This window comes from Macaca thibetana, chromosome 7, assembly GCF_024542745.1.
Source record: "Macaca thibetana thibetana isolate TM-01 chromosome 7, ASM2454274v1, whole genome shotgun sequence".
Classification (NCBI taxonomy): Eukaryota; Metazoa; Chordata; class Mammalia; order Primates; family Cercopithecidae; genus Macaca; species Macaca thibetana.
The window spans coordinates 7,184,422-7,202,339 of NC_065584.1; the positions used below are offsets into that span (position 1 = coordinate 7,184,422).

The 17,918-nt window shown below is 46.5% G+C and overlaps 1 protein-coding gene across 2 annotated transcripts in view; it reads left to right on the top strand.

Annotated features, from left to right (window-relative positions):
• The window catches only part of WARS1 (tryptophanyl-tRNA synthetase 1), a 217,923-nt gene that overhangs the window by 191,245 nt on the left and 8,760 nt on the right, over positions 1–17,918 (top strand). For both annotated transcript variants that reach the window (XM_050796736.1, XM_050796737.1), the window contains 4 exons: positions 6,459–6,578; positions 7,150–7,332; positions 15,533–15,633; positions 17,348–17,460. In XM_050796736.1, coding sequence (XP_050652693.1) covers positions 6,459–6,578; positions 7,150–7,332; positions 15,533–15,633; positions 17,348–17,460 — 517 coding nt within the window. The remainder of the gene's footprint in view (positions 1–6,458; positions 6,579–7,149; positions 7,333–15,532; positions 15,634–17,347; positions 17,461–17,918) is intronic.

The following is a 17,918-nucleotide window of genomic DNA, read 5'->3' on the forward strand; positions in this document are numbered from 1 at the left end:
ACACGACAACAGTAGGCTTCCTAAAATTCCAAACCCTCTTCCTCCTATTGTATCAACTTGCTCATAAATAATACCAAGAGACAAACCAACAGAGAATGCATGGAACAGATTATCTGTACCTTAGGCCATAAATTCCATGCAGATAACATCAAGATATGGGCAGGTTCCAAAAGAGTTTCTGCCTCTCCCAACCTACAGTTAATCTGGGTTGAGGCAGCCCCATTTTTGAAGCTGTGTCCATGGAATTTATGATCTGAGGTAGGATTGTTCTGTTCTACTGGTGCGTCACGGTTACAGGAGAACACCCCCAGGACAGAGCCCAGCAGTCTGCCCAAACACTTCAAATTCTACCTGCAAAGAGCTCCAGGCCTTGCTCAACCCACTTTCTGGGCAGATTAAAGTATACAACTAAGTGGGTTTTAGTATATTCACAAGGTTGTGAGACCATCATGACTATCTAATTCCAAAACATTTCATCAACCCAAAAGGAAACTTCTACCCATTAACCCATTTATGCCAGAAGTTGCAAAAATTTTTTGTGAAAAATCAGACCTTGGCAATCACCTTGAGCAGTAAGATATAAATAACTCCCACAAGTTTAGCATTCCAATTATGGAACACTAGGTATAAATGGGTTAACAATCATTCCCCACTTCTCCCTCCCCACTGGCAACTATTAGTCTGCTTTCTCTATATCTAGATTTAGGCATTTCATATAAATGGGATCATATAACATGTGGCCTTTTGTGTCTGGCTTCTTTTACTTGGCATAACATTTTCAAGGTTCCTCCATGTTGTAGCATGTATCCATACTGGATTCCTTTTTATTGCCAAATAATATCCCATTGAATGGATATACCTCATATTTTGTTTATTCATTCATTAGTTGATAGACATTTGAGTTATTTTCACTTTTTGGTTATCAGCAATGCTGCTCTGACCATTTGAATACAAGTTTTTGGGTGGATATATGTTTTCAATTCTCTTGGGCATATACCTCAAAATAGATTTAATGACTTATATAGTAATTCCATGTTTAACTCTTTGAGGAACTGACAGACTTTTCTACAGCACCTGTATCATTTTACTTTCCCACCAGCAACATAGGAAGCTTCCCATTTTTCCACATCCTCACCCACTCTTGTTATTTTCCATGTTGTTGTGTTTTATAGCCATCCTAATGGGTGTGAAATAGTATCTCATTGTGGTTTTGGTTTGTATTTCCCTAATGACAAGGATGTTGGGAATCTTTTCATGTGCTTATTAACAATTTTTATATCTTTAGAGAAGTGTCTATTCAGATCCTTTGCCTACTTTTTAATTGGGTTGTCTTTTTATTGTTAGCTATAATATTTCTTTATATATTCTGGATACTAGTTTCTTATTCATATATTACTTGCTCCCATTATATAGGTTGTCTCTTCACTCTACTGATAAGTCCTTTGAAGTATAAAAGTTTTTCATTTTGATGAAGTCCAATTTATTTTATCTTTGATTGATTGTGTTTTTGGTGTCATATCTGAGAAACCACTGACCAATCAAAGGTTGTGAAGATTTACAGCTATAGTTTCTTCTCAGAATTTTGTGGTTTTAGCTCTTTCATTTCAGTTTCTGATCCTTTTTGAGTTAATTTTTGTTATTTGTGAGGTACAGCTCCAACTTCATTCTTTTGCTTGTGGGTATCCAATTGTCCCAGCACTCTTTTTTCAAAAGACTATTCTTGGCCAGGTGCAGTGGCTCACGCCTGTAATCCCAGCACTTTGGGAGGCTGAGATGGGCGGATCACGAGGTCAGGAGATCAAGACCATCCTGGCTAACACGGTGAAACCCCATCTCTACTGAAAATACAAAACATTAACCAGGCGTGGTGGTGGGCGCCTGTAGTCCCAGCTACTCGGGAGGCTGAGGCCAGAGAATGGCATGAACCCGGGAGGTGGAGCTTGCAGTGAGCCCAGACCTCGCCACTGCACTCCAGCCTGGGCTACAGAGCGCAACTCTGTCTCAAAAAAAAAAGAAATAAGAAAGAAAAGAAAAGACTATTCTTTCCTTACTGAATCTTTTGGCATTTTTGCCAAAAATCAATTGGCCATATATTTAAGGATTTCATTCTAGACTCTCAATTCTATTCCACTAATTTATATGTCTATCCTTATGCTAGTACTACATAATCTTGATTACTGTAGCTCTGTAGTGAGTTTTGAAGTTAGAAAATGTGAGTACTCAAACATGGTTCTTTTTCAAGATTGTTTAGGTGTTTTGGGCCCCTTGCATTTCCATATGAATTTCAGCTTTTCCATTTCTGCAAAAGCAGCAGCTGGGATTTTGATAGGGATTGCACTGAATCTGTAGACTCATTTGTAGAGCATTGCCATCTTAAAATATGAATTCATCTAATCCACGAACATGGGATGTCTTTTCACTTCTTTCATTTCTTTCATTGATGTTTTGTAATTTTCAGTGTATAGGTTTTGCACTTCTTTGGTTAGATTTATTCATAAGAATTTTTATCTTTTTAATGCTATTGTAAATGGCATTTTCTTAATCTCATTTTCAGATTGTTTGTTGTTACTATATAGAAATACAACTGATGGCCGGGAACGATGGCTTACGCCTCCCAACACTTTGGGAGGCCAAGGCAGGTGGATCACTTGAGGTCAGGAGTTCGAGACCAGCCTGACCAACATGGTGAAACCCTGTCTCTACTAAAAATACAAAATTAGGCAGGCTTGGTGGCGGGCACCTGTAATCCCAGCTACTCAAGAGACTGAGGCAGGAGAATCACTTGAACCCAGCAGGCAGAGGCTGCAGTGACCGGGATCGTGCCATTGCACTCCAGCCTGGGCAACAAGAGCAAAACTCTGTCTCAAAAAAAAAAAAGAAAAAAGAAAGAAATACAATTGATGTTTGTGTATTAATCTTATATCCTGAAATTTTGCTGAGTTTATTAGCTATAATGCTTTTTCTCTTTTTGCTGATTCTATAGGATTTTCTACGTATAGGATTATATCTCCTATGATTAGAGACAGTTTTACTTCCTCCTTTCCAATTTGGATTTTTTTCTTTCCTAATTTCTCTGACTAGAACTTTCAACCAACTAAACTAACCGGCCAACAACCTAGAACGTTCAATAGGATGTTGAGTAGTAGTGTAGAAAGTGAGCATCCTTGTCTTATTCCTGATCTTAGGAGAAAAGCTTTCGGTAAAGACTGAATATACACCATTTAGTATAATGTTAGCTGTGGGCTTTCTATATACCCTTCAACATGTTAGTGTTTTTATTATGAAAAGATATTAGATTTTATCAATTGCATTTTCTGTGTTTATTGAGATGATCGTGTGGGTTTTGGCCTCTGTTCTATTAGTATGGTATATCACATTGACAGGTTTTTGTGTGTTGAATCAACCTTGCATTCCTGGAACAAATTCCACTTAATCATGGTGTTAAAAATCAATTGATTTTCAATCATGGTGTATAATCCCTTTTATATGTTGCTGGATTTGGTTTGTGAGTTGCTGAGGATTTTTACATCTGTGTTCATAAGGGATATTGGTCTATAGTTTTCTTTTAATGTCTTTGGTTTGGTATCAGGGTAATACTGGCCTCATAGAATGAGTTGGGAAGTATTTCTTATTCAATTTTTTTGGAAAAGCTTGGGAAGAATTGGTGTTAATTCTTTTTTGAACATTTGATAGAATTTACCAGTGAAAATGGGATTTTGGGCTTTTCTTTGTAGAAAGTTTTTTCATTACTAATTCAGTCTTTTTGTTTGTTCCAGATCTGTTCATATTTTCTATTTTCTTCTTGGGTTCATTTCAGTAGTTTGTTTCTAGGAATCTTTCTATTTCATCAAGATTATCTAATATGTCGGCATACAGTTATTCATAGTATTCCCTTATACAGTAATCCTTTTTATTCCTATAAGATCAGTAGTAATGCCCCTTCTTATATTCCTGATTTTGGTAATTTGAGTATTTTATTCTACCCCCCCAACACACACACACCCAGTCACTTTAGTTCAAAGTTTACTAATTTTATTGGTTTGTAGTCAACGTTTTTTATCTTAGCATTGCATGGTTCTTCTCACTGCCTTTGTGACTTATTTATTGACTACAGTATAGTAATCCTGTAGCCACTTGGCTTAGGAAAGCATAGGACCTGAGGCATTTGCCCATTCTCAAATTTCAGACTGCCCCTCTGTCTAATTTTGTCATCTATAAAATTAGAGATTAAATGAGATCTACCATGCACAGTCAAGCTTCAAGTGGTGGGCAGGTGACTGGGTTCCCTCAGTAGCTGAATGAGCCTCTCCTGGAACCCATCCTCATAAAACAGGAGCTCAAAATTGGAGCCCAGTAAATTTCTGCACGCTTGTCAGGAGCACCTCACCCCAGGACCGAGCACACAGTGAGTTCTCAGATGCTCCCCATAAACACAAAAAAAGCAGCTCATGGGACAGTTGCATTTTTTTTCTCTTCTGTAAGCCCATAAAAGTTTAATTTGGTTAGTTGTGAGAACCAAAGAAAGATTCTTTCCTTCCAAAATTATGGGTTATTTTCTTTCCTTATTTCAAAAGCAGTATGTGAGCATTTCATGGGAAAAAAATGAAAACTAAGCCCAAAAACCAGAACACCCACAATTGTATCTGTCCAGAGATAAGCAATGGTGACCCTTGGCTTGGGGAATATAAGGAGAAGTCACTTGGCCGGGCGCGGTGGCTCAAGCCTGTAATCCCAGCACTTTGGGAGGCCGAGACGGGTGGATCACGAGGTCAGGAGATCGAGACCATCCTGGCTAACACGGTGAAACCCCGTCTCTACTAAAAAATACAAAAAAAAACTAGCCGGGCGAGATGGCGGGCGCCTGTAGTCCCAGCTACTCGGGAGGCTGAGGCAGGAGAATGGCGTAAACCCCGGAGGCGGAGCTTGCAGTGAGTTGAGATCCGGCCACTGCACTCCAGCCTGGGCGACACAGCGAGACTCCGTCTCAAAAAAAAAAAAAAAAAAAAAAAAAAAAGTCACTTTCAGAATACCGTTCTCTAGATTCTCCTACCCAGACCTCTGGAAAAGGTAGTTATTCATCTTGTATTTGGGGACACTTTACCCAGAAACAAAGGACATTCATCCTGGAGTGTTGGTTTCCCACCCTGCTGAACATTGGAACCCCTCATGGAGCTTTTTAAAAATACACGTTCCCGGCTGGGTGCAGTGGCTCACACCTGTAATCCCAGCACTTTGGGAGGCCGAGGTGGGTGAATCACGAAGTCAGGAGTTCGAGACCAGCCTGGCCAACATGGTGAAACCTGTCTCTACTAAAAATACAAAAAATTAGCTGGGCGTAGTGTCGGGTGCCTGTAATCCCAGCTACTCGTGAGGCTGAGGCAGGAGAATCACTTGAACCTAGGAGGCGGAAGTTACAGTGAGCAGAGATCGCGCCAATGCACTCCAGCCTGGATGACGGAGTGAGACTCTGTCTCAAAAATAAATAAATAAATAAATAAACAAACACAGTCCCAGAGAGCGCCTCAGATCCATTCAATCAGTTTCTGGAGGTGGGGCACAGGCAGCTGTGATTGGAAGCAGCCTGGTGGGGAGGGGGATGACTCTAGAGTGACTTGCAGATGAGGATACCTAGTCCCAAGCTGGCTGAGGGGCCCAGATAGATCTCCAACTGGGGACGTGACCTCTGAACTCCCAGAGGAAAATTCTTACTTTCCCTACTAAGCCAGGACTGTCTGGTCCCATGCAGTTTGCCTGGTCTTGGTCTGAGAGTCCTCGGGGCTGGGTGATTCTGAGCAAAGATCATATGGTGTTGGCCTAGTGTCCCCAGGGAAGTGTACCAAGGTCACAGTGTGTCGGCACTGATGTTTGGAGGGATTCCAAGAGTCCCAGTAACTACACAACTGGATCCATCTTTTCAACACACACATTATTCCAAACTTACACTTTTTTTTTTTTTTTTCCCCAGACGGAGTCTCGCTCTGTCACCCAAGCTGGAGTGCAGTAGCGCAATCTTGGCTAACTGCAAGCTCTGCCTCCCGGGTTCACGCCATTCTCCTGCCTCAGCCTCCCGAGTAGCTGGGACTACAAGAGCCCGCCACCATGCCCGGCTAATTCTGTGTATTTTTAGTAGAGTCAGGGTTTCACCGTGTTAGTCAGGATGGTCTCGATCTGCTGACCTCGTGATCCGCCTGCCTCGGCCTCCCAAAGTGCTGGGATTACAGGCATGAGCCACCGTGCCTGGCTGCAAACCTATACATGTTATCTTTTAAAACACTCACAGGAGAAACCATTTCAGTAGAAGTTTCCTGTCCTTTTTGTATCATAAGCACTAAAGGTAACAAACTCTAGTTATTCATGTTGTTTTGTCTCTGTCTATATTTTTCATTTCCAAAAGTACACTAGTGCCTTGATATTTTTCTCAGAAAATTACACTATTCCTCTTCTCCTTTTTCCTTTAGAGACATGAATCAGGTTCTCGATGCCTATGAAAATAAGAAGCCGTTTTATCTGTACACGGGCCGGGGCCCCTCTTCTGAAGCCATGCATGTGGGTCACCTCATTCCGTTTATTTTCACAAAGTAAGTATTGGATCTTATGGCTTTTCTTACTCTCTTAGTGAATTGAGAATGTTGCTTATAAACCATGTTTAGAACTGACAAGATCATGCTAGTTCATTTGCTGAGCAACCAAGATACCAAGAGTTGGCACTTTTTTGGCTTCCATTCACTTTGTTCCTGGGCTCACTTTAGAGGACCATGGAAGGATGGGGAGAGTGAAGCTTTGGAGTCAGCCAGGCCTGCTCCTCTTCTCATCCTGCTCCCTGTCCGCATGGCCATGGGCCGGCTACTTCTCTGAGCCTGAGTTTCCACATCTGCAAGATGAGAGTGAAGATACCTACCTCATAAAACTGTTGTAAGGCTTCAAAACAAAGTGTGTGGAGCAGCTAACACAGAGCATACAGGGCCATCTTGGTCAATAAGTGGTAGTAGACCTTATCATTATCCGTAGTCAAATTCATATCATGATTCAAATTGTGATTTTGTAGGCAAGGAAGTTTTAACATACATTGTAAGTAGGAACTGTGTTTTCAGATGGCATTCCTCCACAGGGGAGATGAGACGTTAGCTTTCTTCCCCTGTGTTTCTTTAGGTGGCTCCAGGATGTGTTTAACGTGCCCTTGGTCATCCAGATGACGGATGACGAGAAGTATCTGTGGAAGGACCTGACCCTGGACCAGGCCTATGGCTATGCTGTGGAGAATGCCAAGGACATCATTGCCTGTGGCTTTGACATCAACAAGACTTTCATATTCTCTGACCTGGACTACATGGGGTAAGGAGAAAACGTCTGGCTGCCTTTTCAATATGTAGAGGTGGATGTCAAGTTTTCATGACCACAGCTAAATTCAAAACACCTGAAATGGTCTTAAGACCTGGTAAATGTTTTTCTTCCTTTATTAAATGCTATGAGTGGCCAGGCATGGTGGCTCATGCCTGTAATCCCAGCACTTTGGGAGGCCAAGGTGGGCGGATCACGAGGTCAGGAGTTCGAGACTAGCCTGACCAACATGGTGAAACCCTATCTCTATTAAAAATACAAAAATTAGTCAAGTGTGGTGGCACGCACCTGTCACCCCAGCTACTCAGGAGGCTGAAGCAGGAGAATCGCTTGAACCCGGGAGGTGGAGGTTACAGTGAGCCGAGATCGCACCATTGCACACCAGCCTGGGTGACAGAGCGAGACCCCGTCTCGAAAAGGAAAAAAAAAGAAAAAAAAAGCTATGAGCTGGTTTATTGGTTTTATTTGCCAATAATTTTGAAAGTGAAAAGCTGTGTATATAAATAGAAAGGATTAAGTGATATCAGTATCTTAAAGACTCAATTATTCCCTCCATAATTACATTTACAGAAATTTAAAATATGGACTCAGCCACAGCATGATGGCATCTCAGATTTTCATCCTCAGTTGTGCCAGGAAGTCCTGCCTTGCCATTTCTCACCAAGGATAGTCAGTCTTCCAGAGTTATGTCTTCCTCCTTTTCAACGCACCTTTTCCTCACAGAGAAAAGACTCAGTGGTTACACAGTTCCCTCAGTCTAGTTCTTTTAATCAGCCATTTAATAAACCAAAATATTTCATTCTGAAAATCCTTCAAGTTTCATCCCAAATGAATACCAAGAAATGTGTTAGAAAGATAAGACTTTGGTCAACCATTACAAGAAGGATGCTATCTAGTTCAACAAATATTTCTTGAGCACCTAAGTTGTGGTACTCCCCTAAGGCAAGATACTCTCCTAAGTCATGGTATTCCCCTAAGGCGTGGTACTCCCCTAGGGCATGGTACTCCCCTAAGGCAAGGTACTCCCCTAAGGCAAGGTACTCCACTCCCCTAGGATGTGTTACTCCTCCCCTAAGGTGATTCCCCAGGAGGAGTGGGTTCATTGCTGTGCTCCTGCAGCCCAGGTTGGGCTCTGAGCAGGCCCTCCCCTGTTAGCTCACCATCAGAGAGCAGGCCGAGGCAGGATAAGAGGGATACTAGAGGGGCAGGTGAGCAGTGAGCACAGGCGGACTTGCTTAGAGCCACATCCCCAGGACGTTCCCTTTTATAATACCTTAAAATTGAGTAGTGGCAGCCAGGCGCGGTGGCTCACACCTGTAATCCCAGCACTTTGGGAGGCTGAGGTGGGTGGATCACAAGGTCAGGAGATCGAGACCATCCTGACTAACACGGTGAAACCCTGTCTCTACTAAAAATGCAAAAATTAGCCAGTTGTGGTGGCACGCTCCTGTAGTCACAGCTACTTGGGAGGCTGAGGCAGAAGAATCGCTTGAACCTGGGAGACGGAGGTTGCAGTGTGCCGAGATCATGCCACTGCATTCCAGCCTGGGCGACAGTGAGACTCCATCTCAAAAACAACAACAACAACAACAAGAAAACAAAACTGGGTAGTGGTTTTATATCTATTGAGAGCAATGTATGCCCTGATAGGAAATCTTGCCCCTCTATCAGCCAGTAAAACTGTTAGCTTTCTAATTTTACCTGTTAGAATTTTTTGTTTGTTTGTTTGTTTGTTTGAGATGGAGTCTCACTCTGTCACCCAGGCTGGAGTGCAGTGGCATGATCTCAGCTTACTGCCAGCTCCGCCTCTCAGGTTCACACCACTCTCCTGCCTCAGCCTCCCAAGTAGCTGGGACTACAGGTGCCCGCCACCACGCCCGGCTAGTTTTTTGTATTTTTAGCAGAGACGGGGTTTCACTGTGTTAGCCAAGATGGTCTTGATCTCCTGACCTTGTGATCCACCCACCTTGGCCTCCCAAAGTGCTGGGATTTCAGGCGTGAACCACCGTGCCCGGCACCTATTGGATCTTTTAAAATTACTTCTCTTTGTTCAACCATGTGAGCATGGAGGCCCTGTGGCATCCTTGAAGGAAGGGAAATAGAGATCCAGGTCCTGGCACCTGGGTTTAGTGGCTGCGTGTCATAGCAGCCATGTCCATGAAATAGGATCAAACAAGAACATAGATGTTGTCATTAGTATAATTTTCTTTTTTTTTTTTTTTTTTTTTTTTTTTTTTTTTTTTTTTTTTTGTGTTTTGTTTTTGAGACAGAGGCTCACTCACGGGTTTTGCCATGCTGGCCAGGCTGGTCTCGAATTCCTGACCTCAAGTGATCCCCCAGCCTCGGCCTCCCAAAGTGCTGGGATTACAGGTGTGAGCCACTGTGCCCAGCCGTATTAGTATAATTTTCATGTCACTTTATTTCCTTATTCTCACCCCATTCCATACAATGATTCAACTGATTGAACCTCGGCAGAGACAACCATGAGTTCTGCTTCTCCCTTTCCAATCAGGCAATGCTGCTGGCATTGCCCAGTAGCTGCTATCCTCTTCCCACACCACCGCTGCCCCCACCAGCCACTGATCTCCCTAAAACTCGGAGCTAATCTCATCTTCCACTTGCGGGTCTTTCCCGGTTCTCCTCCTTAGATGACAGTGAGAATTCTCACCTTTCGCTTAGCACACGAGCCCTTTCGTGATTGGCCCTGTGTTCCTCTCCAGCGTCACTGCTACCTCCAGCTCAGTGGAACAGCTTGCAGTTCCACATCCCTCTCCTTTGTACATGCTCTGTGCTGCCCAGAATTCCCACCCACTCTCCTGACCCTGCCACCCCAGCTTAGCTAATTCTTACACTTCCTTTTTTTTTTTTTTTTTTTTTTCTTTTTTTTTGAGATGGAGTCTCACTCCGTCGCCCAGGCTGGAGTGCAGTGGCGGGATCTCGGCTCACTGCAAGCTCCGCCTCCTGGGTTCACGCCATTCTCCTGCCTCAGCCTCCCGAGTAACTGGGACTACAGGCGCGCGCCACCAACACCCAGCTAATTTTTTGTATTTTTTTTTAGTAGAGACGGGGTTTCACCATGTTAGCCAGGATGGTCTCGATTTCCTGACCTCGTGATCTGTCTGCCTCGGCCTCCCAAAGTGCTAGGATTACAGGCGTGAGCCACCGTGTCCAGCCAATTCTTTTTTTTTTTTTTTTTTTTTTTTTTTTTTTGAGACGGAGTCTGGCTCTGTCGGCCGGGCTGGAGTGCAGTGGCCGCATCTCAGCTCACTGCAAGCTCCGCCTCCCAGGTTTACCCCGTTCTCCTGCCTCAGCCTCCCGTGTAGCTGGGACTACAGGCGCCCGCCACCTCGCCCAGCTAGTTTTTGGTATTTTTTAGTAGAGACGGGGTTTCACCGTGTTAGCCAGGATGGTCTCGATCTCCTGACCTCGTGATCCGCCCGTCTCGGCCTCCCAAAGTGCTGGGATTACAGGCTTGCGCCACCGCACCCGGCCTCAGCCAATTCTTAATACTTTCTTCCAAAGGCATGATCAAGCATCACCTTTTCCTAGGAGCTTTCCCTCCCCACAGCCAAATTTAGATGCGCCTCTCTGGTCCTCCATCACGCTGGGCCTTACCTCTGCCACATCTGGTACAGCGTGGCCCTCTCCCCGCTAGCTGAGTAAGACACACAGTTCCTGAATTTGCTGTCTGTGGCCCATCCCCTCCTGGGCCCCACAGACACAGCAGAAGCAAAGCTGAGCCCCTTCCTCGATGGATATAAATGCTGGTGGCAAGACAGGAGCAATTGCCCGTAATAGTCCATGAAGCTGATTCAGCCAGTAGATGCGCGATGGGGTAGATGAACTTTGGAACAGTCCACGTGAAAAGACCACCACCTGAGCAACCCCACTGTCAGCGCTCTCTGAATATGGAGTGAGGCCACTGTTCCCCGTGCTGTCTCTTTGGCAACTGCGGTTGCAGCTCCTGATCAGCCTCCACCTTCACTAAGTAAGAACTTCCCTTTTTTTTGTTTGTTTTGTTTTGTTTTGTTTTCCTTTTTTGAGATGGAGTCTTGCTCTGTCGCCCAAACTGGAGTGCAGTGGCGCGATCTCGGCTTACTGCAATCTCTGCCTTCTGGGTTCAAGCAATTCTTGTGCCTCAGCCTCCTGAGTAGCTGGGATTACAGGCGCCCGCCACCACACCCAGCTAATTTTTGTATTTTTAGTAGAAACAGAGTTTCACCATTTTGGCCAGGCTGGTCTCGAACTCCTAACCTCAAGTGATCCGCCTGCCTTGACCACCCAAAGTGCTGGGATTACAGGCATGAGCCACTGCACCTGGCCAGGAACTTCCTTTTTCTTTACAAACATGGAGTAAAGATGAAACCCAGACAGTACGTCAACCAAAAGGGTCTATGATATCTTTTCTTTTTTTTTTTTTTTTTTTTTTTTTTTTTGAGACGGAGTCTCGCTCTGTCGCCCAGGCTGGAGTGCAGTGGCGCGATCTCGGCTCACTGCAAGCTCCGCCTCCCGGGTTCACGCCATTCTCCTGCCTCAGCCTCCCGAGTAGCTGGGACTACAGGCGCCCACAACCGCGCCCGGCTAATTTTTTGTATTTTTAGTAGAGACGGGGTTTCACCGTGGTCTCGATCTCCTGACCTTGTGATCCGCCCGCCTCGGCCTCCCAAAGTGCTGGGATTACAGGCGTGAGCCACCGCGCCCGGCGATATCTTTTCTTGAAAGGCATTTTATGTTGAACCTAAAGTGAGGAGAGACATTTTAAAGGGTAAATCCTCTATTCAAACATTTTACTTTAAGAGTTTCTTGTAAACACTTGAGCATTTTACTTTTCTTTCTTGAATTTAACTCAAAATCTGTATCTTTGGCTTAATAAAGCTCCTTCCTGGCGTTTGGGAGCTGGAAATTCAACAAAGCCAGCCATCGCCCTCTTCGAGTCGGGGGGAGGTGGGAAGGCCTCCATGAGGGAGGAAGCCAGTGCAGTTCCCCCTGCACATTGCATGTGGCCCCAGAAAGGCCTTCCCGCCCAGGGCCCTGAGGGATGCACAGGCACTGAGCTGGGAGTCTGAAAACTTGTGTTCCAGACGCAGCTCTGCCCCTGCCTGGTCTTGTTCCCTTGGGCAAGTCCTTAAATCTCTGAGCTTCCATTTTCCTGTGAGGAAGGGAGCTGGGTGCTAGTGGAGGACGGCATAGCAGAGGTTGCAAGTGCTCTGCTTGACGGCCGTCCACTGTGTGGCCTGGGCATGGGAGGAGCTCCTCTCTGCCTGCTTTCTCCACTCTGCTCATTTGTTCTACAAATATTTATTGGACATCTACTGTATGCCAGACTCATGCTGTGGGTACAGCAGGGAGCAAAACCATTATCTCAGCAGCTGTGTAGAGCCTCTCTTCTAATGGGGAGAATCAGCTAACAGGTGATCAATGAGGTGATAATGAGTTCTACGGTGATAATAGGGACAAAGAGCAGGGTTAGAGAAGACCATGGTCAGGAGATGATAGTGCCTGCACTGCATACAAAGTGCTTCAAGCCACGCCTGGCACCTGGGGAGCGCTCAGTAAATGTTGTAATCTAAAATCTCTTCACACTTTAAACCCTCTCTGAGACTGAAAGGCAGGTGCCCTCCCTGGAGTAACTGGTCATTCATCCACATGTGGTGTACAGTTATGTGTGTTCACTGAAGACAGTGAGAAGCCTCCATGTGCCGGCACTGGCATGGCTGCTGTTGCGTGGTGGGTCCATCCCAGCTGTGCCATGGGACAGCCGTCCCTTGAGGGGAGGATCACGCATGCTCACGGTGCAGTGCCCGCATTCACCCTGCAGCCAGCACAGTGGCAGCAGCTTGCAGCAAGTAATGACCAGTCTTCTGGCCGGGCGCGGTGGTTCAAGCCTGTAATCCCAGCACTTTGGGAGGCCGAGACGGGCGGATCACGAAGTCAGGAGATTGAGACCATCCTGGCTAACACGGTGAAACACCGTCTCTACTAAAAAATACAAAAAACTAGCCGGGCGAGATGGCGAGCGCCTGTAGTCCCAGCTACTTGGGAGGCTGAGGCAGGAGAATGGCGTAAACCCAGGAGGCGGAGCTTGCAGCGAGCTGAGATCCGGCCACTGCACTCCAGCCTGGGCGACAGAGCGAGACTCCGTCTCAAAAAAAAAAAAAAAAAAAAAAAAATGACCAGTCTTCTAAGAAAGGGCAGCATTCTCTAACTCAGAAATAACAGTCACACGCCGTGGAGCTACAGTCCTGCCACAGTTTGGGAGTACTGGAGACTTTCCCTCCTTGTAGGGGTTAGGGTGTCCCAGGTGCCTCAATCCCAATGGCACATGGAGTCTTTGCTGCAGCCCATCTCCCCAGGTGACAGACAGCTGCTGTCCTTAATGGCTGTGAGGCCTGCTGTGGTGCCTAGGCGGGACCCTCCCTGCCCGCGGTGTTCCTGGCTTGCTTGGCAGGAAGACAAAGGCCGCATCTTCCCAGGCGGTGTCGTTGTTGGCTGTGCTCTTGCTCTCTGTTGTTTCCATTATGCTGAGTGAGTGACACAGATGCTGGGTTCTCCTGGCATGCCCCTTCATGGTACTGCACCTGCCCTTTCCAGTGCCCCACAGGGCCTGAAACTCAGCCAGCTGCTAGGCGAAAGACACAGTCCATCCCTCCCATGCTGCCTCTGCTGAACCTGGACAGACCTTGGCGCTGACCTTGACCGTTACAGGCCTCCCAGCATTATGCTTCACCCAGCCCAAATGGCCAGTGTCCCTGCACTCCTGACACCCCACCCCACCTGCACAAAGACATTCAGTAGTTCTCCTCCCTATCCCAAAGGTCTAAACTCTTCTACAGGATAAGAGGTGGTGGGAAAAGCATAGACTTTGGGGCCAGGTGAATCTGTGTGGGGATCCCAGCGCCTGTACTCACTGGCCTGTGACTATGACCGTGAACTTCTTTGAGCCTAGTCTTTAACTATAAGGTGGAGGCAATGCTACTACTTTGAAGGGGATTTTGGCAGTGTTGACACGTATGCAGCACCTAACACAGTTCCTGCCACGTGGTGCAAATACTTAAAAGACACCAGCCTTCCCCCTTTTCCCTCGTAGTGTCTGACACATGGTAGGGCCTAAAGGAAAAGCTACTGAATATAGTAATGCAAAGATGCAATATAAGAAGCCACTTGGCCCGGTGCAGTGGCTCACGCCTGTAATCCTAGCACTTTGGGAGGCCAAGGCAGGCGGATCACCTGAGGTCAGGAGTTTGAGACCAGCCTGGACAACATGTTAAAACCCCATCTCTACTAAAAATACAAAAATTAGCCAGGCGTGGTGGCAAGCAGCTGTAATCCCAGCTACTCAGGAGGATGAGGCAGGAGAATCACTTGAACCCAAGAGGTGGAGGTTGCAGTGAGCCAAGATCGTGCCACTGCAGTCCAGCCTGGACTACAGAGTGAGACTCCATCTCAAAACAAAAAAAATGAAGCCACTCTGGGTCCTGCCAGACCCATACACCCCGCTGTGTTTGCTTCGTCTTCAGCCTAGTTCCCTCTGGTATCAGAATGGCTGCCACAGATCCAGGCCTGGTACCCACACGCCTCACCATCCAGAAGAGAGAGTTGGGTTGCTTGAATCAGCCACTGTGGCCTAGCCCTGTTGCTGGGGATAGGGTCAGTTCTGCCCAAACAGCAGTGGGGTGCAGTGGCCAGAGGCTAGGAGGACCAGCTGCACTGCGACAGGCCTTCCTCCTTCTCGGGCCATGGATTTCTATCCATATGCTCATCTGACAACAAGCAGATAGTCTCCTGCAACACAGTATGTCTCAACTAAGAAGCTCCCGGGGGCTCCCAGACTTGAGCTCCACAGCCCACTGAACTGCTGACCCTGGCAGAATTTAAATTTTTCATGCTAGCTGCGAGTCTCTGAATCTGCTTGTGTTCTTGCCTTGTTTGTGTGTCTGCTTCACGTTGGTTTCACACTGGTTTCTGCCTTTCCCAGTCAACTCCACAGGTAAACGTGTGTCTGCTTTGCCTGATGCAGGTATCTTTGCCTACAGATGACTTCCTGGCACCTTCCTGGTGCTTATGTGTTGACCACAATGTGGCCCCAAGTCTGGGCCATGCCACTACTCCTTGGCATCCAATTTTAACAACTGTGACTTTGCCTTCAGTGAAGGCCGCCCTCCAGTTTGGGATTTCATTCCCATTGTCTTTGCAGGATGAGCTCAGGTTTCTACAAAAATGTGGTGAAGATTCAAAAGCATGTTACCTTCAACCAAGTGAAAGGCATTTTCGGCTTCACTGACAGCGACAGCATCGGTAAGGGGCCCACTGCTGCCTGCGCCTTTCAAAACGGAGCAGAGTTCTGGAGGAGACACATGTCTGGTTTAAATATCTCTGAGATGTTAGCTTTTGCAACTGTCTCTTTAAGTAGGACACCCAGGCCTGGGCGGGTCGTCATCGTCCTGGAATCTGACTAGCTAGTGTAATGCATTGAGCAGCTTCTCTGGGTTGGGTGAAGCTGCACTTCAGGATGTAAGTCTGTCCCTCTCCTGTCACCCATCTTAAGGTTTAGAAGAAAGAAAAATCTAAGGATGATTTTGGAGTTCCAACAGCTCTGGTGGGACCCCAGTCAGTGTAGAACTTGGGTGGAACCAGGGGTGATGGAGAAGGACAGCTGGATCTGCTGCCCATGAGGGAGCCTTTGAGTCTTTGTCTCCCTGGGCCTCAGTGTCCCCACATGTAAGATGAGGGGCTTGACTCGAGGTCTTCTGGAGCCTTCCCATCCCTGCCCTGCTCTCCTTCCATGGCTCCAGCCCAGCAGATGTGCAAATGGTTTGCCTCCCACGTGCATGCCTTCTTGGCCCTCTCCGTAAATTTCCATGTGTCTTTCAGATGCATTGGCCTTGTAGACTTTTAGACTTTTGGTCCTTGAGAGTTGTGGCTGGGCCTTCTGATCCCCTCCTCTACTTGACGTTTGCCACATGGCTTCAGTCCTAGCAGGCCTCTGAGGCCTTCAGTCAGCTGCCAGCCAAGACAGCTCCTTAGGATGTGCTGCTGGGGCTGTCCATGGAGAGCATTCACCCTGCTTGGAGCCAGAGCCACAGTGGTGTGTGCTCCACAGCATCAGGGTCACGCTGGGCCAGCCGCGTGCCCAGAGTCCAGAAACATCTGAGCTCACCCAAGGGCCTGGGTACCGCCACTCAGTGGGGGCTGGCGTGGCATCACCTGTCAGGGGCCCCAGAGAGGTCAAAAGTTCTTCTGCAGGCCTAAGCAAATACTGATGACAGTAATAACAGCCACAACATCCAAAACACTAAAACTTTTAAATAGCAGATACATTCATCGTAACTTATGATAATTAAAGGTGGAACAACCTGAATGCCCAGTGGTTAGAGAGTGGTTAAATAGTATGTTACATTGACAGGATAGAATATACTTAGTAACAACATGGATAGTCATTACAACGAAAAAGGCAAGGAAGGCCGGGTGCAGTGGCTCACTCCTGTAATCCCAGCACTTTGGGAGGCCAAGGCAGGCATTTCACGAGGTCAGGAGATCGAGACCATGCTGGCCAACATGGTGAAACCCCGTCTCTACTGAAAATACAAAAATTAACTGGGTGTGGTACGCACCTGTAGTCCCAGCTACTCGGGAGGCTGAGGCAGGAGAATCGCTTGAACCCAGGAGGCGGAGGTAACAGTGAGCCAAGATCGAGCCACTGCACTCCAACCTGGCAACAAAGCGAGACTCCTGAAAAAAAAAAAAAAAAGAAAAAGAAAAAGCCAAGGAAAGACCAAATATAATGTAGTCACAATGAAAATGCATAGAGTAAAATATATAAACAAAATGGATGAAATGAGACACATTGCAGCTATACAGTTTATTCTTTTTTCTACTTTTCCGTATTTTTTAGGTTTTCTTTAATGATTATTTTATAACGGGGAGAAAACCTGTTTTTGTTCATTCCTTTATTAACTAAGCAGAACAGGAACTCATCTCACGTGTGAAAATATTTCTTTCTCACTTTCAGGGAAGATCAGTTTTCCTGCCATCCAGGCTGCTCCCTCCTTCAGCAACTCATTCCCACAGATCTTCCAAGACAGGACAGATATCCAGTGCCTTATCCCATGTGCCATTGACCAGGTCAGCAGGCAGAACCAAGGCTCTCTGAGTCTGGGGCATTGACAGCAGGTTCCTCTTACTCTTCAGCGGGGGAGAAGTGTTGAAAGATATGACGGGCAGCCGGGCAGGGTAGCTCACGCCTGTAATACCAGCACTTTGGGAAGCCAAGGCAGGCAGATCACTTGAGGCCAGGAGTTCAAGACCAGCCTGGCCAACATGGCAAAACCTCATCTCTACCAAAAATTTATAATTTAGCCAGGTGTGGTGGCAGGCACATGTAATCCCAGCTGCTCACCTCACTGGAACCCCAGAGACAGAGGTTGCAGTGAGAGCGCATCACTGCACTCCAGCCTGGGCGACAGAGCAAGACTCTGTCTCAAGAAAAAGGAAAGAAAGTTGGGGGGTGGGGGGCAAGAGAAGGGAGAGCGTTAGGACAAATACCTAATGCACGCGGGGCTTAAAACCTAGATGATGGGTTG